Genomic DNA, 25,630 nt, shown 5'->3' with positions numbered 1-25,630 from the left:
TAAGTGCGGCCAGTATCCAGTATTCGGGAGATAGTGGGTTCGAACCGCACTGTCGGCAGCCCTGAAGATGGTTTTCCGTGGTCTCCCATTTTCACACCAGGTAAATGCTGGGGCTGTACCTTAATTAAGGCGACGGCCGCTTCCTTCCTACTCCTAGCCCTTTCCTGTCCCATCGTCGCCGTAAGACCTAACTGTGTCGATGCGACGTAAAGCAACTAGCAAAAAAAAAATTGTTTTGAGACTGAAATGAAGTTTTCTTCGCTTTTCTGTGTAGCGTCGCGAATAGAATAGATTTTCCTTGAAAACAGTGCTAAATCAATTCCAAGTGCTTCCCAAGTATGCCTACCGCGTTAGAGACGTATGACGACCGATTTCTATGAACGCTGTCACCGCGCTATGTGTGCTCAACATCGTGCAATATGCTGTGCTTTGTGTGACGAATGAACAATTAAATCAGACCTATTGTTGTCACATTTTAACTTTGTACTTCTTGAGACTGCTTACTTTACTTTAAGGTAGGGGTTCTCGAACCTTTTCTGTCACACCCCCTTCAGAAACATGAAATATCTAGCCCCCTGTCCACTTTCCCTTCTTTCTCATGGGCTACTTCGCACAAAAACGGATCACGAGATCTACAGTATTTGCTTGTCTAATTACTGCAACTGCCAGATAAAATAATACAATTTACTCTTCTTAGAAAACATCAAAATAAAACAACTTTTTGTAAAAAATATTTGAAATAGTTGAAAGTTAACAATTACTACTTGCTTATAAAAAACAACAACTGCACGTACAGTTATTGGAATTGAACAAATTTTGTTTATTTCACTAATTAGTTCTTTAGCTGTGGCGTCTGTGTTGCTTTTAGTTGATTTAGAATCCTTTTCACCGAGCTCGGTAGCTGCAGTTGCTTAAGTGCAGCCAATATCTATTATTCGGGAGATAGTGTGTTTGAACCCAAAAAAAAGAGTAAAACAGAAGAATAAAAAGGTACTGTGACCGTTCACGATACCGTGACTGTAATGTGCCGTTTTCCGCGTCGTTCTATGATAATTAGTGTCATAACTGGCACAATTTGCACTATACGGGACACGGGTGACTCGCCACTGGTTCGAGAGGCGAAAATCTCATTGCGCGCACTTAGCAAAACAGGTCATGCGCCAGCCCGCACTTGGAAATCTTATCTCTCTTGTGCGAGTGAGTTGAGAATAGGCAAGCGCCCCGTGACCAAGGATCTAGGTCAGAGGGATGTCTTCATGAAGTTGTGTTACCCCATGAAAATATAATTCTCTGTGCATTTCCCTGCATATTCATCGATGCCAACTGAGCACCTTCAGCTGTTATTAATAATAATAACAACAGGAATTATGGAATACGCAACGGATATTTACAAGTAAGAACTCATCGGAATCAGGAAATTTAATGTTTAATTATGGCATCAAGATGTGTTCTACTTAACATATCATCAATTACGCAGTGCGTAAGGGTGCAGCAAATTACTAATTTTGTGTTTACAGTTCGTCTTTAACATTGGGTTAGTTATTTAACTGACGCTTCGTTGACAAAAGTAGGTAGTCAGTGCCTTTTAACGAAGTTCAAGCAAAGTCCCCCTTGTGCTGCAGCCAGGAAGTAGTTCGAATCTTGGACGATCGTCTTTGGTGTCTTGGGCGATGGCCTGATGGCGTAATTCAACACAACGTGAGCTACAGCAACTTTCACTTGAGCTTGGGCAAACCGCATACCTGAAACAAATCGTTGCAAATTACTGAGAGTTTTTGGTAGTGGTTGTGATTATTGTTTGCAGGGCGATATCTATTGAAACATTCGTCCCTACTATTCTAATCCTTGGAAATAAACGAAGAGCCATGACCAATCGAAGAATGAAGTCATCGGCAAAGGGAATTAAGGTGCCATGAAAGGCGAGATTCCCTAGAACACGGAAACCTAATTCTGGTGACTTTGCAAAAGAATAGTGGTTGAACAAAGGAGATCGGATAGGTAACAGGAAAGGGAGAAACCTGTCAAAAATCAGAGAATGCATTGCCTGACCCAGTTAGGAGCAAAGGGATCATACACACTGGAATGTACCATATTCACAATAATGATTGAATTTGTAAAGAAATAAATTGAAATCTTCCTCTTCCTGATATTTTAACAATTAATTGATATCAGCACTACATGTGGATGTTTTCTATTTTCACATCAGGCAAATTCTGCGGCTGTACTTTAATTAAGGCACGGCCGCTTCCTTCCTACTCCTAGCCCTCTCCTATCCCATCGTCGCCATAAGACCTCTCTGTGCTGGTGTGACGTAAAGTCAATTGAATTGAATATGTGTAGGTGGTCCAGTTTTAGGACCGGATGCCCTTCATGACGTCAACCCTAAATGGAAGACGTATTCAGTTCTCTGTGGTGGTTGGTAGAGCGATGTGTTTTGTTTGTATAAAATTGTGAGCATTAAGACGAACACAAATACCCATTCTTTAAACAAGAGAAACTAATCAAATGCGGAAAAAATCGCCGGCCCAATCGGGAATTTAATCCATTACCCTTTGAAACGAACGCCGTTACGATGACTGTTAAGCCTATGGGTCGGACTACTTTCCAACGTATGAACGTATTTTAAGTCCTGCAGAATTAACATAATTATTCTAGAATTACAAAATGAGACTCTCTTCAACATTTTCAGTTATTTCTGGGGTGGCTGGTGTCACTCTACTGAGGATTCACAGAGATTCTCCATCCGAAGGGATGGCCACCAGCCAAACCACTGTGTAATTCACATTCGCTGTTTTCTGAATAATTAGAGGCTATGTACAGCATCACTGATTCTTTTGAGATAGAAATATTATATCTTAACCGCTGTTAATACTGAAATGTCCAGTTCCATGGGTAAATGGTTAGCGTGCTATCCTTTGGTCACAGGGGTCCCGGGTTCGATTCCCGGCAGTGTCGGGCATTTTAACCAAAATTGGTTAATTCCGCTGGCTCGGGGGCTGGGTGTATGTGTCGTATTCATCAACATTTCATCCTCATCACGGTGCGCAGGTCGCCTACGGGAGTCAAATGGAAAGACCTGCATTTGGGGAGCCGAACTTGTCCTCCGACACTCCCGGCACTAAAAGCCACATGCCATTTCATTTCAATACTGACATCATATTGAGAATTCATTAGTTATGCACAAAGGACTGCAGGTCCACCATTTATTTCTGTAACAATGGCCCGTCAGCATTGCTCCGGATGCACTGCAACCTGTAGCCTTATTTTATAGGGTTACGACCTTCCTGTATGCCACGTGTCGGTAAATGAGAGCGCGGTCGCTGTCACACGGAACCAGTACGCCCGTAAAACCGTCATTCATTATTCCTCTTCTTGCGTTATAATGACATTTCCCGTTTTGATGTAATTTCTTGTAACATCTTGTTTCCATGCAATTGTTTGTTATACTGTCATTGTTGTTGTTGTTGTTGTTGTTTTGTTGTTGCTGCTATGTAACTGTTTCAATTAGATTTCGTTGCTATACTTCTGTAAGGAGGAGCTATAACCGACATATCTCCCGTGCTGGTTCTATACTTCCTTGACAAGGGAGTGTGGAACGGTGTTGACTCAACCTTGTTATGAAAATGTGACTGGGTATGAAAAAAGACCTGACTAGTATTAGCGACATTCACCAGTCTCAAATAAGGCAACCGTTGTTTTTTCGCTTTTACCGTCATTAAGATATTTAGTTCCATTCAAAGTACCATCTCAGTCTGGGTTACTTAATACATACAGTCACTGAATAAAACATACTGATTAAGGACATTTTTCTTCATGTTATATCTGTAATATTACCAGCAGGAGTTCAATATCGTTTCCACAATTTAGCGGCAAATATCACACCCATACATTAATGCATCCCAATTCGTACGGCTATATTTTTTATTAAACCGGCATATGTAACAGTTTCACGGGATGAGAAGGGTACATTATCTTGGAGACTGCAATAATGAAGTCTGTGTAGAAGAAAAGAAAAAACAGAGGGAAATGTTTAGACACTGTACCTATCTGATAATTTCAAGGTGGGTGTAAAAGAGCCACGATGCTTTCGAGAAAAGAGGAGGAAGTACTTGGACTTAACATTCAATGAATCTTTTAAGTGGGTAGATGTGATAGTCGTTCCAACTGTTTCGACTCATGGATTTTTGATTGACCCTACCGTGAGAACTGTGGCTTCTGAACCGCAACCAGCGGGTGTTCATAAACAGCATAAATAAAATTGTGAAGCCTACCGACCCACAACTCCATAACATAAGAAAATATAACATCTATAGAAGAAGTGGATCTAATGACTGGAGCTTGAGGAACAGTAACAGCCAGATTTGCACAGTTCTGTAAGCTGTTCAGATTGAAAAACAAGTTTATGAACATTATGACCTTGGTGGCTGTAAAGGGATCAATTGCTATTCTGAGGAACCTTGGTATAGCCTAACAATTTATCATTTACATGCGGAAACAACTGATCTTGTCCTGTTGTCCTTTTATTTATTTTACCTCGCACCGGCATAGCGGGGCCTTATGGCGACGATGGAATAGGGAATAGAGAAAAAGGAAGTGACTGTGGCTTTGATTACAGTCCCAGTATTTTCCTGCTGTGAAAACACGGAAAACCGTTTTTCGAGCTGCCTACCATTGGGTTCGAATCCACTACTGTATCTAGTAAAGGCAGGCTCACATTATGTGACGCCAATTGCGCAGCCGATCCGCTCGGCGACCTTTCCCTCTTAGAACATATCTCTCTCTAACCTTCTCGATTATAAGACGCAGATGTTCAGAATGCTTCGTCTACTGGCCATCCTCTAGTTAAGATGACCATTCTTTACTTTACAGAGGTTTGGGGACTCGTCGGTTATGGTAAGATATAATGCCACTTCTTTTTGCTAGTGGCTTTACGTCGCACTGACACAGTAGGTCTTATGGCGACGAAGGGATAGGAAAGGCCTAGGAGTTGGAAGGAAGCGGCCGTGGCCTTAATTAAGGTACAGCACCAACATGCCTGGTGTGAAAATGGGAAACCACGGAAAACCATCTTCAGGGCTGCCGATAGTGGGATTTGAACCCACTATCTCCCGGATGCAAGCTCACAGCCGCGCACCCCTAACCGCACGGCCAACTCGTCCGGTAAGATATAATGCCTTAGAGTTGAAGTATTTATATGAGCTGAAGATAACAGGAACCGTACTAACGTGTTATGATTCACTTAGAGACGTTTACGTAATTCGTAAATTTTGTTGCTAGTTACAGCATGTTTTGAGAATAATTCTTAGTGTAAGGTTTTATTTACCTAAGCAAACTCGAGGTCCTTCACCGAAAGGTAGATACGTGTATTTTGGAATAGATTCCTTATTTTGTTCTGAAAATCTCTCTGGATCAAATCTCTCTGGTTCTGGGAAATACTTCGGGTCGTGTTGTAAGGCATGTACGGGAATAAGAATCAACGTTCCTGGTTCCACCTGCATAGTACCACCAGACTTTTTGGGTAGCTCAAACCGCTTCGTGCAGAATTTCTCCATCGTCATCAGTGGTGGGTGCATTCGCAGAGTCTCTGAAACAAGAACAATACTCTTATTGGGATTCATGTTAGGGGCTTGGGATAAATGTGCAAAAATCCAATAAAATACACCCAGGAAGCTGCAGGACCACGAATTGTAGATATTTTCAGCCTACCGTGGAGAGTAGCAATTCTTCAGCTATGAAAGTCTGTATGTAGGAATACTGTCAAATATTACGGACATACGCTGACTGACAGAGCAAATGCAACACCAAGAAGGCGTGGTTCGAAAGGGATGAAAGTTGGGGAAAAAACAGAAACGGCACGGACGAATAATTGATGTTTATTTCAAACCGATATGCAGGTTACACAATGCGCACGGCATCGACTCAGTAGGATGTAGGACCACCGCGAGCGGCGATGCACGCAGAAACACGTCGAGGTACAGAGTCAATAAGAGTGCGGATGGTGTCCTGAGGGATGGTTCTCCATTCTCTGTCAACCAATTGCCACAATTGGTCGTCCGTATGAGGCTGGGGCAGAGTTTGCAAACGGCGTCCAATGAGATCCCACACGTGTTCGATTGGTGAGAGATCCGGAGAGTACGCTGGCCACGGAAGCATCTGTACACCTCGTAGAGCCTGTTGGGAGATGCGAGCAGTGTGTGGGCGGGCATTATCCTGCTGAAACAGAGCATTGGGCAGCCCCTGAAGGTACGGGAGTGCCACCGGCCGCAGCACATGCTGCACGTAGCGGTGGACATTTAACGTGCCTTGAATACGCACTAGAGGTGACGTGGAATCATACGCAATAGCGCCCCAAACCATGATGCCGCGTTGTCTAGCGGTAGGGCGCTCCACAGTTACTACCGGATTTGACCTTTCTCCACGCCGACGCCACACTCGTCTGCGGTGACTATCACTGACAGAACAGAAGCGTGACTCATCGGAGAACACGACGTTCCGCCATTCCCTCATCCATGTCGCTCTAGCCCGGCACCATGCCAGGCGTGCACGTCTATGCTGTGGAGTCAATGGTAGTCTTCTGAGCGGACGCCGGGAGTGCAGGCCTCCTTCAACCAATCGACGGGAAATTGTTCTGGTCGATATTGGAACAGCCAGGGTGTCTTGCACATGCTGAAGAATGGCGGTTGACGTGGCGTGCGGGGCTGCCACCGCTTGGCGGCGGATGCGCCGATCCTCGCGTGCTGACGTCACTCGGGCTGCGCCTGGACCCCTCGCACGTGCCACATGTCCCTGCGCCAACCATCTTCGCCACAGGTGCTGCACCGTGGACACATCCCTATGGGTATCGGCTGCGATTTGACGAAGCGACCAACCTGCCCTTCTCAGCCCGATCACCATACCCCTCGTAAAGTCGTCTGTCTGCTGGAAATGCCTCCGTTGACGGCGGCCTGGCATTCTTAGCTATACACGTGTCCTGTGGCACACGACAACACGTTCTACAATGACTGTCGGCTGAGAAATCACGGTACGAAGTGGGCCATTCGCCAACGCCGTGTCCCATTTATCGTTCGCTACGTGCGCAGCACAGCGGCGCATTTCACATCATTAGCATACCTCAGTGACGTCAGTCTACCCTGCAATTGGCATAAAGTTCTGACCACTCCTTCTTGGTGTTGCATTTGCTCTGTCAGTCAGTGTATTAAGTAAAATTTAATTTGGAAATTAACTGCGAAGGGCGCCATAAAAGGGCACCTCTGGCGCCATGGCGCCCGCGGACGCCGCGTTGGACAGGGCTGTTTAACTATTACCAACGTTCATATTGCCGCACCGTGAAAGTTACAATCGGATCCATACCGGAGGATAACTGATTAACATATTATTATCATTTAAAATTGTAGAACTCTTAGTATTATACCAACTCAGTCGAAAAGTTATATGCATGAATAATGTTTTTAATAACCTAGTTGGAGTAGGATTACATCTCAAGTTTCATTAATAATGTACTCAGGTAAGTGAGCCTCCATTATTGCTACTTGCGTTGAGATAATATTTCATTTGGAAATATTTGGTGATTTTCATAAGTAACTATTCCAGCTTTTTTACAGGACTTTTACTACACTTTGCGAGGAATATGCTTAGTCCTGGAAGTCATTAAAATATGAAATGAATAGTAATATTAATTTTTTATCTAGTAATGAACAAGTGACTGGCTTTTTGCAAAGAAAATTACCTGTGAAAACCATGTTGAGATACGGCAGTGAGTGAATAATATCATAGGTAAACTTCCCGTCATTTTTTTCCACAGCCTCCTCTAACTCTTGTCGTAATTTTTCCTGGGCGTCAGGATTCATGGCCAGTTCGTAGAGGAGGAAACTCATTGCTATCGAGGACGTCTCAATGCCTTCTACTATAAAAGTGACTGCGTGTCCTGTGAGATCTTCATCTGAATAGCCTGAAGCAAATCAAAAATTATCGGTATTAATTTAAGAAAAATTTAATGCCCATCAATGCTAAGACCTTTATTATTTATTTATTTATTATATATATGAAAGGCCCCAAAGGACAAAGCTTACTTTAAGGGGCTGCATACATTTAACATATGCGTAGTATACAAGTGGAACACACGACAACTTCAGTCAAGATTATTTTCCTCTCAAGACACAATTGGTAAGTATTCTCACCTAGAGCATCGGCTTTCTCTTGAAGTGCAGCTTGTTTCTTCTGTTTGATTTGCATCAACACCTGGAGGAAGTCATTACGTGTCTCTTTTTTGTTCTCTCTGTATGTCACTACCTCACTGACGATTCTCCGATAAAAATCAGCAACTTCAGTTGGCATAAACCTGCCAAAATTATTCAACTGTCTTATTGTTACATATTCAATCATCTAAAGCCAAGACTTTTAAAATATGGCATTGTTAAACAACATACATTTGTACCTGACAATATCGATCATAAGTTAAATAATTGAAATGTATATACATGGGAGTCAATTTCTTGCTCTATATTCATTATGGGAGTTATGATCAACAAATTTATTGAATTTACTTGAAGTTACTTAATGCGTGGTTAGTATTACTGTTTGTAATTATGACGGATGATACCATGAAGGACCTCGAGAAATATAGTAGTGGGAAGTACAACTTTTAATCACAAGGGCATACATAAAATGACATGGAATTCTTCAGATGGAATTACTTTTAACCAAATTGACCACCTCCTAATAGATGTAAGACACTTCTCTAACTTGATGGATGTTAGAAGTTATAGGGGCGCCTATACTGACTCTGACCACTACTTTGTGGTAGCAACTATTAGAAGCCGAATATCTAAAGCAAGAAAGGTACATGGATCCAATGCAACAAAGTTCAACAGTGCTCGGCTGAAGGAGCCCGAAACTGCTCTCAGATATGCTAGCTTGCTGAGTGAGGCCCTGACCAATTTGCCTAATAGTGAGAGTATTGATTAAATCTGGAAGAATCTTAAAGATGCACTATTAAAAACCGCAAATGAAGTGTTAGGAAGGGAAGAGAAAGTCTGGCACAACAATTGGTTTGATGAAGAGTGTGCACGAGCAACAACCTTAGAAAATGAAGCATATAAGAGAATGCAACAGAGGAACCACACACGAAAAGCAGTGGAAGGGTATATAACTTCCAGAAGAGAAGAAAAGAGATTGTACAAGAAGAAAAAGAGACAGTATGAGAAGAAAGAATTAAAAGAAATGGAACGGTTGAAAGGGATGAATGATGTGAGATCTTTCTATCAGAAGTTAAATAAAAGTCGTAAGGATTTCCAGCCTAGAACAAGTTTGTGTAGAGATAAATATGGCATAATACTGGGCAGTGAGGATGCAATACTAGAAAGATGGGCCCAATATTTTGATGAGCTGTTGAATGAAAGTCCAGGTGATAACCAAGTAACCTTACCTCCTGTAAATACAAGAAAATTAGAGATAGAAGTACCGATACCTACAACTGAGGAAGTTGAGCTTGGCATTGAGAAGTTAAAGAATAACACAGCCCCGGGAATAGATTTAATACAATCAGAGCTTGTGAAAAGTACTGGAAAAGAATTTGTTAAACACTTTACCAAACTAGTGGCCAAGATATTGGTAGCTGAAACAATCCCTGATGAATGAACGTAGGTATCATCTGCCCGATACATAACAAAGGTGATATCATGATATGTTCTAACTATAGAGGTATCTGCTTATTATCCATTGCTTATAAATCATTTTCCAATATTCTCTTTAGCAGATTGGCGCCTGACGTGGAAAATGCGGTTGGTGACTATCAATGTGGATTTCGTTAAGGAAGATCGACTATTGATCAGATCTTCACAATTAACCAGATACTTGAAAAATGTAAAGAATTTGGAATTGATACACACCATCTCTTCATTGACTTCAAATCAGCCTATGACAGCATTGATAGAAGTAATCTGTATGTAGCAATGGAAGAGTTTGAGATCCCTAAGAAATTGATCGCCCTTGTGAAAGCTACTATGGAAAATACTCGGAATCAAATTAAGATCCAGAATATGTTATCAAGTGCTGTAACGACCAAGAACGGATTTAGGCAAGGAGATTCATTATCATGCCTTTTGTTCAATACAGCTTTGGAGAAAGATGTTAGAGATACGAGTATCAACGCAAGGGGAACCATCTTATGTAAATCAGTTCAAATTTTGGCATATGCAGATGATATTGATTTAATCGCAAGAACACCAAGAGCATTGAAAGAAACTTTCACAAGCCTCAAAAAAGCAGCAAGAGATATGAATTTACAGATAAATGAAGGAGAAACTAAGTACGTGCCCGTAACCAAGATAGACTACCCTAGTGGGTCTACAGTAATAGAGATTGGCTCGTATATGTTTTACTCACCTTGCATCAGAAGTTAATTCCAAGAACAATGATAGTTGTGAAATCCAAAAACGTATAGTGTCTGCTAACAAGTGCTATCATGGCCTCAGAAAACATCTGAAGTCTAAGCTGCTGTTCAGGAAAACTAATGTCCTGATGTATAAAGTTTTAGTAAAGCCTGTATTAACATATGGTGCTGAGACCTGGACACTCTCAAAATCTGATGGAAGACAGCTCGGTATATTTGAAAGAAGGATTTTGTGGGCAAATTCTTGGACCAGTGGAAGAAAATGGTGTCTGGAGAAGAAGATATAATCATGAATTGTATAATTTATATAACGAACCAAACATTGTTAACTACATAAATATCAGAAGGTTGGAGTGGGCAATAAATAAGATATTAAATGCAGTGCCAGAAGGGATCAGGAAAGTTGGCAGACCAAAGTTAAGGTGGGAAGAAGAGGTGAGAGAGGATGTAAAGATAATTGGAATCAAGAATTGGAGGAGCTCTGCACTTAACAGGAAAGAATGGGGAAAACTTCTTCAGAAGGCCAAGGCCCACAAAGGACTGATGATGATGATGATGTTACCATGAAGGATGGACCCGAGCTTCAATTAGCCTACAACAGAAATTGATGATGATGATGATGATGGTGATTGTTGTTTAAAGTGGCCTAACATCTAGGCCATCAGCCCTATACCAGAAACTAACTTGTTTTTAGGTATTGGGACAATGATGGCTGGGCGTACTGCAAAACTCTCACGGATGAGGTTTCAAGTAGCGAAAATCAATCAATCAATCAATCAATCAATCAATCAATCAATCAATCAATCAATCAATCAATCAATCAATCAATCAATCAATCAATCAATCAATCAATCAATCAATCAATCAATCAATCAATCAATCAATCACTACTGATCTGCATTTAGGGCAGTTGCCCAGGTGGCAGATTCCCTATTGTTGCTTTCCTAGCCTTTTCCTAAATGATTTCAAAGAAATTGGAAATTTATTGAACATCTCCCTTGGTGAGTTATTCCAATCCCTAACTCCCCTTCCTATAAATGAATATTTGCCCCAGTTTGTCCTCTTGAATTCCAACTTTTTCTTCATATTGTGATCTTTCCTACTTTTATAAACGCCATTCAAACTTATTCGTCTACTAATGTCATTCCACGCCATCTCTCCATTGACAGCTCTGAACATACCACTTAGTCGAGCAGCTCTTCTTCTTTCTCTCAATTCTTGCCAACCCAAACATTGCAACATTTTTGTAACGCTACTCTTTTGTCGGAAATCACCCAGAACAAATCGAGCTGCTTTTCTTTGGATTTTTTTCAGTTCTTGAATCAGGTAATCCTGGTGAGGGGTCCCATACACTGGAACCATACTCTAGTTGGGGTCTTACCAGAGACTTATATGCCCTCTCCTTTACATCCTTACTACAACCCCTAAACACCCTCATAACCATGTGCAGTGATCTGTACCCTTTATTTACAATCCCATTTATGTGATTACCCCAATGAAGATCTTTCCTTATATTAACACCTAGATACTTACAATGATCATAAGCCTCCGTGGCTCAGACGGCAGCGCGTCGGCCTCTCACCGCTGGATACCGTGGTTCAAATCCCGGTCACTCCATGTGAGATTTGTGCTGGACAAAGCGGAGGCTGGACAGGTTTTCCTTCGGGTACTCCGGTTTTCCCTGTCATCTTTCATTCCAGCAACACTCTCCATTCTCATTCCATAGCATCTATCAGTCATTAATATATCACTTTGGGAGTGGCGACCCCATCGTACTAATAGCCTATATCTACTTCATTCATTACATCCCTGACCCGGTCAATGACTGGAAAACAGGTTGTAGGTTTTCATTTTCACTTACAATGATCCCCAAAAGGAACTTTCACCCCCTCAACGCAGTAATTAAAACTGAGAGGACTTTTCCTATTTGTGAAACTCACAACCTGACTTTTAACCCCGTTTATCATCATACCATTGCCTGCTGTCCATCTCACAACATTTTCGAGGTCACGTTGCAGTTGCTCACAATCTTGTAACTTATTTATCACTCTATAGAGAATAACATCATCCGCAAAAAGCCTTACCTCCGATTCCACTCCTTTACTCATATCATTTTTATATATAAGAAAACATAAAGGTCCGATAATACTGCCTTGAGGAATTCCCCTCTTAATTATTACAGGGTCAGATAAAGCTTCACCTACTCTAATTCTCTGAGATCTATTTTCTAGAAATATAGCAACCCATTCAGTCACTCTTTTGTCTAGTCCAATTGCACTCATTTTTGCCAGTAGTCTCCCATGATCCACCCTATCAAATGCTTTAGACAGGTCAATCGCGATACAGTCCATTTGACCTCCAGAATCCAAGATATCTGCTATATCTTGCTGGAATCCTTCACCTTCTCCAAGCGCTTTCACGGCCTAGCTTTGCTTTGCTTTGCTTTGGTACTGTGAAAGGCAGCCCAAGGAAATCAAGGTGGCAAAAAAATTGAACGAAATTCTATTTGCTGATGAAATTGTTACTTGAGAAATGGACGAGCGACGAGCACAAGGACAACATGGTGTCATAAATGAGAGTTTGGAAAAAATGAGAATCCGCGCGAGAAAAGCAAGGAGAAATCAGGACTTGATATTCAAATCCGCCGGAAAATATAATATTCAGGAGTCTTCTGTCAAGAAGTTTGCAACTACTATGAAACAATGAAAGAACAAGTGGATGTTAAAGAAGTAACGCGTGTGATACATAACTTATCTAGAGAGCGTTCAGAACCTAGCGCCAAGCACACTCCGCCACCTGATCATGTTAACGTAAATTTTACCGTCGTAATTTAAAGGCTCTTTGGACATCGAAAAGTACCGTAAGGCGGTTATGTAAGGAGAGAGAAATAGGCTCTGTTTCCCATAGGAAAATATGGTGTTCTAAACGAGCTCTCTCCGAAGAACGACTTCATGATACCCGAGTGAGGATGGAATCGAGTCCGGAAAATTTTATCTTGGGGCTCCCCCAAGAATGTGTAATTTCTATAGGTTTTAACTGTAAAGGCCTTAAAATGATCAAGTTTCATCCGTATAAAATATCCGCTGTGCATAAATTAAATCGTACTTCAAACCCGGATGCGCAGTTTAAGTTTAGCAGGTCCGTATTCAAACCGTACACGATGGAATTGTGACTGTTTTTGACTTTCATCATTGGGTGTGTATAAGAACAACCCGCCTTCTTTTCGGTTTCCCGAGGAAATTCTCTCACACTTCCTTTTATGAGCGATGAAGCTTGGTGTCATCTGACTGGTTATGTGAACGGTCAGAATAGTCGGTACTGGAACAGTGAAAATTCTCACGCAATTCACGAAGTTCCGTTATAAGACGAAAAGGTCGAGGTACGGTGCGCGAATAGTGCAAAAAGGATAATGGGTCTTAAATTTTTTCAAAGCACATTGAATTCGGAGCGATGTGAGAAATATTTTGAGACCATTCGCTCAAATGCTCACTGAAGAAGAAGAACAACAGCACACTTGCGTCCAACAGGACTGTACGACAGCTCACACACAAGCATAGTCCTTGCAAACTGTTCGTGAATTTTCGATCAACGAGTAAATTACCTACAGACTTTGGCCCTATCGTTTCCCCGACTTAACGATTAGTTACTTTTTTTTTTTTTTTGCTAGTGGCTTTACGTCGCACCAACACAGATAGGTCTTATGGCGACGATGGGACAGGGAAGGGCTAGGAGTGGGAAGGAAGCGGCCGTGGCCATAATTAATGTACAACCCCAGCATTTGCCTGGTGTGAAAATGGGAAACCACGGAAAACCATTTTCAGGGCTGCCGACAGTGGGGTTCGAACCTACCATCTTCCAATTACTGGATACTGGCCGCACTTAAGCGACTGCAGACTTTTATCATTGGAGTAACCTGAAACAGAAAGCGAAGAGGAACAGCCAGTGTACTCTTCGAGATCTCGAGGATGAGTCCACGAATCTTATACGGAGTACAACCGAAGATGAACTGCAGTGCGTGTTTCAGAACCTTCTGCGCTGCTGCAACTTGTGCCTGGAAAAAGATGGTGCTCGCCTTGTCCGCCAGGCGACGGAGGCTCGTCCTACCGGAGCATGCGTTGCACTAGGTCCTGAACGCCCGATGTGAGTAGATCTGATAAGGCTGATGACGGGAATGAGGAAAAATTTAATACAGACAATGTAAGTGAAATTTCTGAGAGTTATATTTCAGAAGAAATGTTAAAAAGGAGAAACTAAACTTGCTTTAAGGAGTTGGCGAGACCTTTGGAGCGACTGAAATTGCAATCCCTTGTGGAGTCATTTCATATAAAGTTACTTATTTTAAAGTCAAGTATAAAATTTAAAACTGTTGACCTATGAAACTAGATAGTTACGGAACAAAATTTAGTTCCAATTTTCGATGCTTATTCATCCTGATCACTTTTCTCGTTCTTATGATCAAGAAGCTACTTGTTAATCTATGTTAGTATACTGTTTGTAACAAAGCCAGCAAGCTTTAGTTTTACGATAACGTTGGCGCTGTGATCAGAGGAACCTCCAGTTTCTGTTGCATAATCTGATCCATCAGGATGTGCTTTTTCATTTCAAAAGTCCTATCATCACTGACCGGTATTCGAACTGTAGTCAACTGGCGAGAATTTGGCGACACTGCCACATCACGTCGCTGTTACTCTGACATGCCAGAAGTCAAGGGATGGCGGAATGTGTCTTAAAAATTAAGTGTCTGTATCACTATAGGAAGGCTTTGCTCTTGTAAGACGATGTTCGTTATCCGAGTTTGAACGGAGCACGAGCCACAGTGCCATACGGATGTAATGTTCATTGTCTGAAGTTGTGGAGATATTACATATTTCTCGATCTACTGCGTGACGTTATTTATGTTCCGGGAATACTTCATTGAAGGAGTCGCCGGAAACTTATTCGTGTTGCTGTGACGTTAAACAGCAAAATGCATCTTGTTAGTGAGGTAAAGAACATTGTTTTAAGGATGAGTACAACCAGGCGTCCGCATGTTGTCATTTCTCGATGTATGCAGTAGTTTCTTTGCACAAGCCAGAGAAAATTGTAGATTCCACTGGAAACTCAGCCTCTTTTATGGCTGTGACTTTGTGGAAGCTACTCAAGTGTGGGTGGGTGGTGCAGAGTACGGCTAGTGCGTATGGCGTTGTGAAAGATTTTACTCATTAGGCAGTCGCCCGCGATGGTACTTTAGGTCCAGTGAGAATAACATTGCTTTACTACCTCTCTCCGCAAAATTCTTTGCACGTCTCATGGCACCACCATCGGTTTCAGTGGATTCGCTTTGACTATATATCCTTTGAGTATCCTACCTGCTTCCGAGATCAAGAATTGACAGACAAGTAAACAATCATCCCTTCTACTGGGTGTGAATATGTTGACGATATTAACAGTCACGTGAAACTACAAGCTTGCTTAGCTTCAGACATATTGTGAGTTTTCGTACTTTAGTATTAAAAACTTTGCTTCGGATTATTACTTCATTTTGGGGTTACATATTAAAAATATAATAATAAAGTGAGAAAAGATCTTACCTAATTTTCAGTAAAGAGGCGAACGCTGGGAAGAAAAAGGTTAAAAGTATTCGTATGTTGGTTAAGACGTCTTGACTGAACATTTTTCGGTTCGTCTCGAGGAATTCCGATTTCGTGTCTTCGAAACATCCAGCTTCTATTCCAAAGACACAGCTAGCAACTACGTCAGTTGTGTACTTGCAGCAGAGTTCTTTTGTCTCTATACCATCTATAAATACACAGAAATATACAGAAAACATTAGATTACAATGAAAAACCGGTGATATGAAGATAATTTCTGTCTTGTCATAGTAAAGCTCTGGCACGTACACATTTCGTAATGTGTTTCAATTAATACTTTTCATAATTTCAGAGGTGAAGAATAACATTGTCATACTTCCGCCTACTTATGCTTGTGTGAATATCATCTAATAACTTGAGTTACTTTAGTGCCATAGCTAATTGAGTTTCATAAGTATCATGCACAGGAACTTGCAGTTCGTATTCGCCTCATTCTTACCTGGTTCATTTTTTCGTGCTTGAGTTTGTAGATATTTATCCAAATCCTTGGCTGTCTTTTCCACAAGAGGGAACAGTGTCTTCAGTTTCCCTGACGTGAAGCCTGGACTGAGAGTTGTTCTAAAGTGTTTCCATCTGAAAATGTATATCATGTTTATTAGGCTTCTATATACTGGTTGATTTGTTGTTGTCGATACCTGCATTGCAATCGAAATACAGTATATGCCTGTCTATGTTTCAATACATGAATCCTATTTTAATTGTTGTTGATATATCACGTGAGTATCCCTTTATATAAGGCCCCTATTCGACCCGAATTATTCGGGACCGTCACAGTTTTCACAGAGTTTTCCCATGCCTCTACAAGACGCCTTTGGGGCAGGCATTTGTCCCGCAGTTTTATTTAGGTTATTATTTTTCGTTTACTTTTTAACATAATAAATTTGAAGGCCTATTGCGTGGCGATGTTAATGAGTTTACTATGCTCTTTGGTGTGCTTTACTCGAGTTAATAATAATATTATTTACTTTACGTCCCACTAACTATATGTACGGTTTTTGGAGACACCAAGTTGCCGGAATGTTATCCCGCAGGAGTTCTTTTACGTGCCAATAGATCTACCAAAAGGAGGCAGATGTATTGTCGTACCTCCAAATATCCATGAGACTGAGCCAAGTGCAAACCAGTCAAGTCGGGGTCAGAAGGTCAGCGCCTCAACTGTGTCCTTCGAATGTGAAGCTAATATATTAACTATTGGACTCCTGAAATTTAAGAAGGTAAAGACACTCACGAGAAAGCAAGACTGGACAGATAAAACTATTCAAGAGCGGAGAGAATATTCATGAATAATCCAAGAAACAGTAAAGGAAAATCAAAGTCTATGTACGGATTTTTAGCACAGGCCATTTGTACAAAGCATGATATATGTTAACATGATTAATAGATCCACAATGAACTCACAAAACACGAAGGAAATGAACTGAACTTTAGAAAACCTATGTTATCTATTACTATTCATTATTTAAACAATATATAAGTCAAATTTATCTTACCTCTCACCCATCGAGAAGAACGGACTTCTTGCAAACAAGGGATCCAGCTCGGGGTCAACGACGAGTCCATTTTTATTGAAGGATGGAAAGTCTTTGACAAGTATAGTTTTTATTATTTCTGGATCACGAACTAGAAGCGTTGGGTTTCGAAATCTGAAGAGGCCGATGTAAGGTTGCCCATCGTGTTTACTGAAAAGACAATATCGTAAATACACCTCAGAATGGTTTGGGATATTGTGGGATTAGGAATGTTATGTTGTAGTGTGTGCCAAGTCCTCTTGTAAATTGTAGGGAGCACTGTATATGCACAAGTAATTCAATTGCTGGTTTACAATACAGTAGTGTAGCTTCATACGGTCTGTGTTGAGTCTGGAGTGAGTAATGCCATTTCAGGTGATAGGGTATACAGTGCTGTACGAGCTTGAGGTAGTGTTAACGTTTCGTGTGCAATGCGTCAGTTTGACCGAGCCAGAATTGTATCATTGATTCAGGATGAAAATACACAAGCAGCAGTATCATTCACCCTAGGGGTTATCCAAAGTGCAGTGTCAAATCATGGACAAGGTACCGCGAGATGAAAGGTGTTATTGTCTTACCGAGGGAAAGTCGACCGAGAGTGATAACACCAAGTCGAGATCGGCACATCCGTGTAACAGTGCAGAGGAGACCAACTTCGACAGTTCAGCTATTACGAGATGACTTCTTGACGGCAACCGGAGTCCGTGTATCTGCACCAACTCTACGCAATCGGCTGCATAGTGCCAAATTAAGATAATTTCGACTGATTCGACGTGTTCCAATTGACAATCATCTTGTTGAAATTAGAAGATGAACCATCTAACATATTTACTGGAGGATAGATGAATGACGTAATGCTATGTTTGTAGATGAAACACGAATACCACTTAGACCAGATACACGGACGCTGTGGAAAGTTCAAGAATGCATGCATTTTGAGGTTTTGGGTTGGAATTATGCATGGCCGTCGTACACCTTTGATATCAAGGGATGTACAGTACACTGCCCAGCGGTATGCCGATAAAAGTCTTCCACCATTTGTACAACCCTTCAGGGATGAATATGATGCTGAATTCATTTTTGTCTACAACAATGCTCACCCTCATCGAGGTGCATCAGTGAGGAACTTCATGAGAGAGACGGGTATAAAATTTTGTCAGCTAATTCTCCGGACATGAAATGTATTGAGCATGCATGGAAAAGGTTGAAAACGGTTATTTTTGATCATCCACTACCTCCAGGGACACTTCCAGTACTCATTGGAGTTGCCCAGAGGGAATGCGCTCTTCTTCCTCAAGATAACGTCAATGTACTGATCACAAGCACACCAGAGCGTGTCAGAGACCTTAACAACGCCAGAGGAAGCAATACACAGTACAAAGGCAGAGTGAAAAAGGGTCAACCTTTACTAAAAACCCACAAAATGTAACATTTTTCGTTATTTATTTATTTATTTATTTATTTATTTATTTATTTATTTATTTATTTGCCCTGGATACTGGAAGGAAAACATTTGAGTTTGTAAATGTTTAAATTTTCATGTTGTGTTTCTGTGATACAGTAAACAACATTATGTAACTTCATTATTGCATTGCATCTTGGACATTCCAAACCTTTAATTGAGTTGAAATAAATTTATTTATGTCCAGATTCTAATAAGAGAAACTTCACTTCTTACATTACCACAAATTACTAATCAATTATCTAGTGACCAAAGCTGGAACAATTCTGACGATACTCTGGGAAGCGATAAAGTAGAAGTGGATTATCACGAAAGAGGTTTGTGTTAGTATTGATTGAACCAGTTACTGATTCGAGTTTTGGTGGTTCTCTCTTTTATTCTAAATGATGGCATGTTTACAAGATTTCTAACTAACTAACTAACTAACTAACTAACTAACTAACTAACTAACTAACTAACTAACTATAGTAGGGCCCACGAGAGTTGAAGTCTGACAGGTGAGCGGCGAAAGCTGTAACTACGAAGTACGCTGCGTTGTCATAGTTACCTCAATTCGCGGTCTACCACCTTTCAGACAGGCTGAGTGTTTAATAAAACATGTAGGCCTAGGCCTAATGCAATTCATTTACCCTTGACCGGTTCCTAAGCTCGTGTTAATAATTCCAGTATTTAAGACAGAACACGACATTATCGATACGGTACCGTATATATAAAAGATTTCATAATCACTAACAAAAACATCAGTTTCTGACAATAACCTCAACAAATGCACATGTTAATTACAGTATAGAACAACACTACCCACATTGATAGTTTTTATTATTTAACGCCGATTGTTAACGGTACTTGTACAATTCGGGAATAAACTACGGTATAATAAACACAATAGGAAGACGATACTTCATCGAGAAAAGAAATCAGTCAGAATATGAATGACAATGATGGAATTAAGGAGACATTCGGACTTTCCCCCGTAATTGCTCAGAAAATAGCAATGAAATGTACAGACATGCAATGTACACAAAGCACTGAACCGAGATATTTGTAAAAATAAAAAGTACTCACTGCTCTGCCGACAGCAATCAGTCATCTAGAAGGGGCTCTATCCCATCCATATCATCTCCTGTACTATCCTGCTCGTTGTCACCGTCACTGTAACTGACACAATCATTTCTCTTCCCTGGCTTCGAACAGTCACACCTCGGCCAGTTGTATTTTTTGGCGTTTCTTTTGACTTGGAAGTTATTGTTAAACACTCAAAAGAACCGATCAAATAAAACTACACGGATTTTTAACGAATAATGGAGTACTTCACACTAACACTATAGTCACACTACAAGATCGCTAACATCTACAGACGAACAAAACTAGGAAAACTGAACAACTAGCCACCGATAAACTTAATGAAATAAACTAACACCTAACATAATATTCTGAAAACATACACATTAAGCAGCAATGACTAGCACAGCTAACACAGTACCATTCGGAATACTGTCACAATAACGACTGAGAGCAAGTCAATCCACGTGGTGATAGTGTCCTAAAATGTTGCAACTCTGTTATCGTTGCCATAGCAACAGGCCATTTTCGAACAGCGTTAGTCAACTTTTTCTCGCCGGTGGCGCTAAACGTCAGACTTCAACTCTCGTGGGCCCTACTGTAACTAACTAATTACATGGCAGTACAGCCCTGAAGGGCCTTGGCCTACCAAGCGACCGCCGCTCAGCCCGAAGGCCTGCAGATGACGAGGTGTCGTCTGGTCAGCACGACGAATCCTCTCGGCTGTTATTCTTGGCTTTCTAGCCCGGTTCCAAGATTTCGCTGCACACTAATATGCCCTATCACGTGGGTATTAAATCTCTACCTACAACCTATTTTCCAGTCAATGACCGGGTCAGGGATGGGATGAATGAAGCCCCCAAATTGTGGCGAGGATAGGAATTGTGCCGGCTGCCGACGCCTGTCACACTCCTCTGGGGCAATGATTAATGACTGACTGGACTATGACTCATTTTCATAATGAGGAATTAGAATGTTTTATATTACGGAGACCTGAACAGGGAACAGAAATGAGACAGGCGAGGACGTTGTCACTGGGTTCTCAACGACAACCTGTGGGAGAGGCCGTTGAATACTCCCACGGCATTTCCTACCCGTCGTAATCGGCGACTACCAAAGCTCAAAGGGGCTCTCAACTTGAGAGCGTAGGTGGCAACCATTGGACCTTAGCTGAGCCTGGCATTTAATCCGCTTACTTATGCTAGTTTCTTCAGTTTAAACTTTCCTATCCGACTTCCCTTGGTTAACTCTTGTTCTCTTCCAACCCTGACGAGGTTTAGAAAGTCCTTCATTTTCACGCCCTTCGTGGCCTTTCCCTTGCTTTCACCAATATATTCATCCTTCGAAGTGTCGGACCTCTTCCTAATTAGTGGTATGAGAGGATGTTTACCCAGTTGTACCTTCTCTTAAAGCAATAATCACCACCACCATTTTCAACAAGACAGCCAAGTTCGTACGCCGACTAATGCATGTGAGATTTCGGAAATTAAATATCTCGTCCCTGAGGTTCGGGTTCCACGTAAAACTGGAGATCTGTGACTGTATTCGCGATATCTATAGTTATGTACAGCATAGCTACAAGTTCGCTTGCTTCTTTTTTTTTTTTTCGCCCTTAGGAAATGTACAAATTATAGTGCATACTGTATACAGTAGGCGCATATCTACCAGATAAAGACATACTTCGTTTATACGCGCTTGATACTTGAAAAACTCTTTGGGATCCTGGAAAGGAAAGAGGCTTTTACCTTAACCACCTTGTTTTTAAAGAATAAGTTATTTGAAATGGATGTTGGGATTTTTAGTATGCTTTAGTGAATTGAAGAGGAACTTGTCTATTTCTCTAAGTATATTTTGTTTATTCAGTCCATCCAAGTGAACACGAGTTCCATTCTCTGTTAATTCGAGAAATGTAGAAATTAGATTTCCACTTCTACAGAGACGCGTGAGCGTGGGGGGTTAATTCAGTCTACAGTACTTCGGAAAGGGTTGTGCAAAGGCGGCCGGGCGTAAAGCTAATCAGTGAATGCCATGGGGGATGGTTGAAGGTCCACTCAGCCTAGGTGATTGGAACTGATGAGCTATCAGACGGAGAGATAGCGGCCTCAATGTAGAGAGCCAAGAATAAAAGCTGAGAGGAATATTCGCGCTGACCACGTGGCACCTCGTAATCTGCAGGCCTTCCAGATGAGGAGTGTCACTTGGTAGGCCCATCAGGACTGTGGTACCATGAGGTTCGATTTGTTTCCATTTTTTTATATTCTTAAGATAGGCTATATTAAACTACATCATTTTAAACCGAAGTATTAGTATGTACAGGCCTATGCAGTATCAAACCTAGGATGATACCGTAGCAAAGTGTAATGAAAGGATTTGACCAAGAAGCACCCATTTTTGTGGGTAAGTTATTTAAACCATTATTTTCATTGACTGTACACACTAGAATTTGCATTTCACTAAGCTATTTCCAATTTCATTTATTTGCGTATTTAGTTATTCAATAAACAAATTTGAGTGTGACAGTTATCTCGCGAACTAGAATATGATGCTAACCTAGCCCTAGCACTTTCTTGAAGTGAATATGCCATATTGTTGGTTGTTGCCGGCATCTACAGCCAGTATAACAAACGAGTAAGTTCTACTGTTGAGCGCTTTTGAACCACTCAGCTCTAGCTATCCGGTTTTGAAGGCGTATTAGTGCTAGCACAGCACTTCACTTAAGATATCACGTCTCGTCATGTAATTATCTACGAGTTGCTAGCCCCTGCTGTACCTGTCGGCTGTCTAATATACGCGAAACGCAGGTGATTCATGGTGAATCATTACCTAATATTTCAAAATATCCACTTACTTGTAGATTTCATGCATCAGAGTTCCGACAGCTTTCTTCATGAAGGTGACGTCCTTGTAGCTACCGAATAATAGCCGTGGCTTTTCATAGACAATTCCTTGTTTCTTCCAGTGATCATAATTCCATACCAAGTAGACGTAGCCGAGCGAGAGCGCGAGAATAACGCCCGTCACCCAGTCTAATGGCAACCAGTCTAACACCATCACCTGAAATAATATGTAATTATGACAACACAAAATAGTATATTACACATTGTAGTGGAATAGTTTTATAAATATAGATGAAAGTAATGGAGTTAATTGCTAATAATTTTATATGATACTTTCGGTCGTGGTAACTGCACGCCAAATGTTTTAAGTAGGATAATCGGAAAACAAGTTTCCCCATTTCATTTCCGGAGAACGCGTAGAAATGGTGAATTGTAGGTGCATTGTGTTTGAAAAGGCATTCTTCCTCATTGGTTGAGGGATGCACAAGCGGGGCAAGCACAGAGCTATGTTACAGACATGCTACCGGAATAGTGCCCGGTAAGCATAGAGCAGGGGCTCTCAAACACTCAAAATCTCACGCGTGCATATCGAGGCGCAGAGACTCCATGCACTGTGCATCGTTCCGATTCGACTCAACTCGGCTTGACTCGGATGGTGTAGTGCGCTGAGAGCGACGAAGGGTTCGGTGATAGACGGCTTGTTTATCAGTGAAATAGATAAGCGCAAGACAACATAATAATGGAGCAACCTGTTTCAAAGAAAGCAAAGACTTCCGAAAGTACATTTCAATCAAAATCGGAATGTTCGTATTTCTTTGTCAGTCGTGACGATAAAGCCAAATACTTAATCCGTGGGACAATAATTATGTGATAAGTTAATCAAAAAGATCTATTTTCCAATACAAAGACTTTGCTCAAATTCTACGATAATTTTTCGAAGGAAGATTTTCCTAAGCTGCATCGAGAAGCAGCTAAGATTATTTCTGTTTGGTTCCACATGCGTATGTGAAAGGTATTTTTTCCTGCTTTGACTTGTACGAAAACTAGATTGCGTGCGAGTAGGCCTATTTCTGATTGTAATTTAAAGAAGGCTCTCAAATTGCTGTCGGCCGGCCCCTTGTTGCAGGCATAAGTGGTATCATTGCAAAGATAAGGAAAAAGAAGAGCTAGAGAAGATAAATTGTCTGCTCAAACCAAATTGAAAGAAGAGTGTTTTAACACCGGTAACGTTGCCCCATACAACAGTGTCACCGCTCACCACACATAAACATTTCGCAGTGAGGGGAGAATCAGCGGGGAAGCTAGAGAAGGCGAAGACAGGCCGAACGGGTGAGACAGGTGTAGGGGAAGTGGAGTGGGGGTTTGCACTCTGGTCAACCTAGTGAAGTCGTCTCCTGCACCTTGCGCCCGTGCACTGCACGGCGCATGCACCCTGAGAGGCCCTGGCATAGAGCATGGAGGTGTATTGCATATGCTAAGCCCGCGGGTCCTCTCAAACGCCCAAAATCTCACGCGTGCAAATCGAGGCGCAAGAGCTCCGTCGGGCTCGGCTTGTCTCGGACCAACGCTTCGTCTCTGGGCTACTCGGCTAAGCTCGGCTCTACTCGGCGCAACTCAGCTCGGATTCGGAGCGCTACGGGGCAAGTGTGGAAGAGGGAGACAGGGGTAGCGAGCAAGACAGGCGTGAGGAAAGAGAGAGTAAGCGCTATTGCTCCAAATCGAGGAATGGGGGGGTCTGCATTCTGGTCAACCAAGCGAAGTCGTCTTTTGCACCGTGCACAGTGCATGCACCAAGCGCATGCACCCTGAGAGGCCCTGTGCTAAGGTAAGAGTGTATTCTGCCTGAAGGCAGGTCCGAACCTCCGCAGAGGTGTGCCTGAGCCGGAGTTTTCGTGCGGTAGTGTGGCCCGTTCCTTTCCGCTCCTCCATAGCCTTACCCCCACCAACAGCGCGTGGCAAACCATCCAAATCTTGTCCACGCCCAATGTTGCTTAACTTCAAAGATCTCACGGGATCCGGTGCTTCAACACGGCTACAGCCGTTGGCTATTGCATATGAATAAAATATATATATCCTTCGATGGCGAAATAATACTTTGAACGCTGAGAAGTTGCTCCTGTCTTCTCGTACGCGCGCACTGGCAACTAAACGGTAACTGTGAGTACGGTTTCTAATACAGTTGTATTACAGTTTTATTAAATTTGGAATTCAAGAAGACGAATTGGGGAAAAGTTTCATTTATAGGAAGAGGAATTAGGGTTTGGAATAATTTATCAGGGGAAATGTTAGTAAAATTTCCAAGTTCCATGAAATTATTTAGAAAAGGTGAGGTAATTAATTGAACGAAGTTTACTACTGACGATATCCTTAAATGCAGATCAATGAGGCTAGATCGATACCGTCTAAAAATGGACTTCACTGAAGTTGCGCGCGTGTTTGTTCTCATTCCACCGAGCTCGATAGCTGCAGTCGCTTAATTGCGGCCAGTATCCAGTATTCGGGAGATAGTAGGTTCGAGCCCCACTGTCGGCAGCCCTGAAAATGGTTTTCCGTGGTTTCCCATTTTCACACCAGGCAAATGCTGGGGCTGTACCTTAATTAAGGCCACGGCCGCTTCCTTCCCACTCCTAGCCCTTCCCTGTCCCATCGTCGCCGTAAGACCTCTCTGTGTCGGTGCGACGTAAAGCAACTAGCAAAAAAAAAAAAAAAAAAAAAAAAATGTTCTCATTCCGCGGCAAAGA

The 25,630-nt window shown here is 41.7% G+C and overlaps 1 protein-coding gene across 1 annotated transcript in view; it reads right to left on the bottom strand.

Moving 5' to 3' along the window:
* Positions 1-1,409: 1,409 nt before the first annotated feature.
* The window catches only part of LOC136872703 (cytochrome P450 6j1), a 42,567-nt gene continuing 18,346 nt past the window's right edge, over positions 1,410-25,630 (bottom strand). Inside the window, exons 2-9 of the mRNA XM_068225009.1 lie at positions 22,901-23,106; positions 17,511-17,699; positions 16,460-16,593; positions 15,961-16,168; positions 8,178-8,338; positions 7,727-7,948; positions 5,324-5,584; positions 1,410-1,742 (exon numbers count right to left, since the gene is read on the bottom strand). Coding sequence (XP_068081110.1) covers positions 1,576-1,742; positions 5,324-5,584; positions 7,727-7,948; positions 8,178-8,338; positions 15,961-16,168; positions 16,460-16,593; positions 17,511-17,699; positions 22,901-23,103 — 1,545 coding nt within the window. The 5' untranslated portion in view covers positions 23,104-23,106 and the 3' untranslated portion in view covers positions 1,410-1,575. The remainder of the gene's footprint in view (positions 1,743-5,323; positions 5,585-7,726; positions 7,949-8,177; positions 8,339-15,960; positions 16,169-16,459; positions 16,594-17,510; positions 17,700-22,900; positions 23,107-25,630) is intronic.

Source organism: Anabrus simplex, chromosome 1 (assembly GCF_040414725.1).
Source record: "Anabrus simplex isolate iqAnaSimp1 chromosome 1, ASM4041472v1, whole genome shotgun sequence".
Classification (NCBI taxonomy): Eukaryota; Metazoa; Arthropoda; class Insecta; order Orthoptera; family Tettigoniidae; genus Anabrus; species Anabrus simplex.
Note: the sequence above shows the minus strand (reverse complement) of the source record. Positions and strands in the feature narration are given on the sequence as shown.